The sequence below is a fragment of the Entamoeba dispar genome, genomic scaffold (assembly GCF_000209125.1).
Source record: "Entamoeba dispar SAW760 scf_1105229462685 genomic scaffold, whole genome shotgun sequence".
Classification (NCBI taxonomy): domain Eukaryota; phylum Evosea; order Mastigamoebida; family Endamoebidae; genus Entamoeba; species Entamoeba dispar.
Genome location: NW_001855316.1, coordinates 1,680 through 6,011, shown reverse-complemented (window position 1 = coordinate 6,011; position 4,332 = coordinate 1,680). Strand labels below are relative to the sequence as shown.

Genomic DNA, 4,332 nt, shown 5'->3' with positions numbered 1-4,332 from the left:
TCTCTATATAATTGTCCTAAATGAATATATGGTTCAACATAATCTTCTTTAGTATTAATTGCTCTTGTATATGTATTGATTGACTCATCAACAAGTCCCATTCCATTATAACATAACGCTAATTCATTTAAAAGAGTTGCATCTCCTGGTATTAATTTTATACTTTTTTTAATATCCTCTGCTGCTTTATCAAAAATACCTAATGCATGATATGCAGATCCTCGTTGTCTATAACAATCACCTTCTTCTGGTGTTAATTCTATTGCTTTATTAAAATCTTCTAATGCACTTTGTGTTTGACCAAGAGCTAATTTGACTTGTCCTCTTCTTTTATAAGCATCTCCACATTTATTATCTTTCTTTACAGCAAGATTAAAATCAGTTAATGCCTTTTGAAGATCTCCTAACATTGCTTTAGCACTTCCTCTTCCAAGATATCCTGCAAGTAAATTTGGATGATTTCTTAATAATTGGTCAAAGTGTGTAATTGCTTCTTTTAATTTCCCTGTATTAACGTAAAGATATCCTTTAGCAATTTCTCTATCTAATTCAATATCGTTTGTTCCATTAGTTAACATTCCTCTTTGTGCAACATAATTAACTCTTTCTTCTTCATCTTCTTCATCTTGAGGTAAACTTTCTTCTGGTAATGGTTCTCCAATTTCAAATTGAATTTTTTTATCTGATTTAGTATTTGATTTAGCACGAACTGGTTTATGTGGATCCCTTGGAATTGGTTTTCCTTTCTTTTTCTTTCCTTCTTTGTAATCTTTTTCTTGTTCTTTTGGTTCTTCTTTTTTTTCTTCTTTTGTTTCAAGGACTTCTTGATTAACTTCCAACCCATTTCCAATTTGTTCATTTCTGTTTGTTTCTATAACAATAGGAATATCTTCTTGTTCATTAACCGTTTCTTCTTCTTTTTTTTCAATCTTCTTATCATTTTCTTTTGGACCTTCTTCTTTTCTTTCATTAATATTTTTGTCTTCTTCTTTTCTTTCATTGATATTTTTGTTTTCTTCTTTTTCTTCAATAACCACCTTCTCTTCTTTCTTTTGTTCTTTTTTTTCTGTTGTATTATGGGAGTGTTTATGGTGTTTTTCTTTCTTTTCTTTTTTTAACCCACAAATACCTTGTAAACATTTTTTATCTGAAATATTCACAACTCCATAATTTTCAATTTCAAGTACCAACGTTCCTTTCTTTCTTCTCAAAATACATGGAACTCCTTCCTTCTTTCTTTCCATTTAATCTAATTTATGAATTTTTAGTTTACTAAAAAGAAATTTTCTATTTTTTTTCATAAAGATATTCTTTCCGTCATTTCATTTTTTTCATTTTTATTCTTTGATAAAACATCACTCAGGTTAATGAAGAATAGTTTAAAAGTAATTTAAAGGAATGTAATAAAACATTGAAGAAATGCAAAAATGAGTAAATGAGACACGAATGAATTAAGGGTATTAATTGAAGAAATTCTGTGACACTAGAGAATTAGTTGCATACATTTTTGGATAATATATAAAATTGAAGAAATTCCCTTACAAATTTAATAGAGAAGAGTTTTTTTGATATTTAAATGAGGAGAAACGAAAAAAAATAAAAAGGAAATTGATGAACGTATAAGTTATGAATGAAAACACATCATAGTCAAATAGAAAATAAAGAAGAGTAGAAAGAATAGTCATGAATAAGTAAAACGAACAAAATAAATGGAAATGGAAATAAATTTAATTGTATAAATAAAGGAAGAAATAAAATTATAAACGAAGTAAGTAGAATTAGAAACAATATATGATATAAGAAAGGACATGAACTTAATAAATGATGACCATCAATAATGGTATTAAAATAATTTAAATTATTATAGTATATTATTGAATTAATAAAAGGTATATAACGGATAGATAAATATGATATAATTATAACAAATATGAATTGTGAAATTAAATGAAGGATTTTCAATAAAATTTATTACCTTCAATTACTATTATTTTACAATTGATTACATATGCAAATTATTAAATAAAACAATAATAAAATAAAAGAACAGTATTACACATTAAAGAATTGAAAAAATAACGAGTAAAACAAAAAGAGGAATATTACATTTATGAATAAATATAAAATACTAAGAGAAGGGAATGAAGAAAGTTATAACAATGTTGTATGTATAACAATCTTATGATTCTCACTATGAGATAAGGAGATTATTGAATGAATTAATAATGGAACTATTATAGAATAAATGAACAAAATTTAATAAAAAACTAAAACATAGATTTTGAAGAATAAAGAGATATTTAAAGAACAATAAAAAGTTACTCAAGGAACTGAAAGGTCTTACATATTCTTATATAATCAGTGTATAGAAGAAAATTATATTAAACTCCAAAAAAATAAATTCTTCATTTCAAATACAACATATTTAATAAAAAAATCATTTCAATTGCAATAACTCGTTGTAGTATGAAATTATTTTGGATATTCTTTTCAATAAAATGAGTTTGATATTCCGTTGTATTTAAAAGATTCCTGTTTACAATATGATTTTGTTTTTTTTATATCCTTTATAAAAATGAATCTAAATATCAAATGTAAATTGTATTTCTTTATTATCAAATTTTATCATCTCATGATTATTCCATTTAGCTCTGATAAAAATAAAAATCCACTTGGACCATTTATGTGCTCAGTCACTTTACTAATTTTCTCATTAACATACCATTAAATTTATTTCCATCTGAATCTTCAATAATAATTATTATTATGTTTTTTTTTTATTTATTATTTCTTCTTCAAGTTTTGAAGTGTCAATGTTCTAATCACCAATCTCCAAATCAAATAGTAAATTAAATACTTGTCTATTTGTTCATTTTTCTAGTTGTTTTATTTCATTTAGAGATAATAATTAATTGGTTTTTTCCTAATCTCTTTGTTGTTTTCTATTCTTTTGTTGTTTTATTATCATGAAAAAATTTATTTTGTATTCTTCTTTTATTAGTTTTGTTATTAACTCTTTGTCAATACTCTCGTTACCTATTTTTCCATAGTCATTTGAATCAAACAAGAATTAACTTTGTTGTTTGTGGTGTTTTCATCAATTAAAAATTCATCTTTTTTAATTTTTCTTTAAATTTGTTATTTTCATTGTAATCGTTTCTTTACTTTTTTGTTGACCTCATTCATTAGTTTTTGGGAGGTTTCATTTGTCATTAGAAGTATCTCGGTCCTTGTTTCTAGTTGGCTGATTTAATGTCTTGGTGGTTTAGTTTTTCTTCAATTTTATTTTTAATCGCACTAATACGGATAAGTCCTTTATGTGCATGTTGTACCTTACTCTTCTTATTTCTATTTATTTAGTATTTTAAGTTTTATTAGTTAAATTAAACTAATAAATTTTCTTAAATATTATAAATTATTTAACGAGTGAGATTTATTAGTCACGTTTTTATTTAATTTCAATTTAATTTCAATACGTTTGTTTGTTCATTAAGCGATAACAACTATTTTAAATCATACCTTATTTAGATTAAACTGTATTTATCATAATAATTTACTATTATTCAATATTTCATTTTATTTTCAATTCTTTCAATTCTATCTTTTTGTTTTTTTTTATTTATAATTATATTAAATTTATTTTGATTTATTCTTTAATTAAATCAATATCAAGAAGATGTAAAGTTAGAGTAATTAATATTAGAAAGTAAATAAAATAATAACATGAATTGAAGTAAGTTATAATTGATAAAATGGTTGAAATATTATTTTATGTTAATTTATTTATTGATTGAATATCATTAATATTGATAATAATCCCTTTCATTTATTGATATATTTGAATAAATATGATTCATTGTAAATTCAATTAACAAACAATAATAGATAAATAGAAAATAAACAAAATTAAATTCAAAAGAAAGAATGGATAGATATGAATGAAAAATAAAAGGGAACCAAAATAAGCAAAGAAATAATGAATCTAAATAAAAAACCCCAAAAAGAAAAGTGCAAAATATTTTGCATCAATAAAATAATAGTTTTTATTATTTTGCTCCTAAAAAAAAATAAAAAATAAAAAAGTAAATTAAATACTCATTCTATATTCATTTATATTTGTTTATATTTTATGTCATTTTATGGTAAATTGTTCTGAATTATAAATGATTCAGAAAAGATATTTGATTCAATGTAATTATACATTTTTATTATTATGTTATTATTATGTTATTTATGTATTTTATTTTTATATATTTATATATTTTATTATTATATTTATTTTTATTATTATATTATATATATCATCATTTTATCTATATATTTTATGTTTAT

The 4,332-nt window shown here is 22.5% G+C and overlaps 1 protein-coding gene across 1 annotated transcript in view, besides 12 other annotated features; it reads right to left on the bottom strand.

The window, feature by feature from the left end:
• Positions 1 to 1,244, bottom strand: part of EDI_346400 (tetratricopeptide repeat protein, tpr, putative) — a gene marked incomplete at both ends in the record, with an annotated part of 1,365 nt that extends 121 nt beyond the window's left edge. Inside the window, one exon of the mRNA XM_001733441.1 lies at positions 1 to 1,244. This exon is cut by the window's left edge and continues 121 nt beyond it. Coding sequence (XP_001733493.1) covers positions 1 to 1,244 — 1,244 coding nt within the window.
• Positions 745 to 808: a microsatellite.
• Positions 889 to 1,068: a microsatellite.
• Positions 1,245 to 1,649: 405 nt separating the features above from the next.
• Positions 1,650 to 1,788: a microsatellite.
• Positions 1,789 to 1,841: 53 nt separating this feature from the next.
• Positions 1,842 to 1,888: a sequence feature (AT_rich).
• Positions 1,889 to 2,012: 124 nt separating this feature from the next.
• Positions 2,013 to 2,044: a sequence feature (AT_rich).
• Positions 2,045 to 2,399: 355 nt separating this feature from the next.
• Positions 2,400 to 3,021: a repeat region.
• A 328-nt stretch (positions 3,022 to 3,349) lies between these two features.
• Positions 3,350 to 3,423: a sequence feature (AT_rich).
• Positions 3,424 to 3,552: 129 nt separating this feature from the next.
• Positions 3,553 to 3,659: a microsatellite.
• Positions 3,660 to 3,759: 100 nt separating this feature from the next.
• Positions 3,760 to 3,817: a sequence feature (AT_rich).
• Positions 3,818 to 3,873: 56 nt separating this feature from the next.
• Positions 3,874 to 4,018: a microsatellite.
• A 40-nt stretch (positions 4,019 to 4,058) lies between these two features.
• Positions 4,059 to 4,131: a sequence feature (AT_rich).
• A 72-nt stretch (positions 4,132 to 4,203) lies between these two features.
• Positions 4,204 to 4,332: part of a microsatellite that runs on past the window's edge.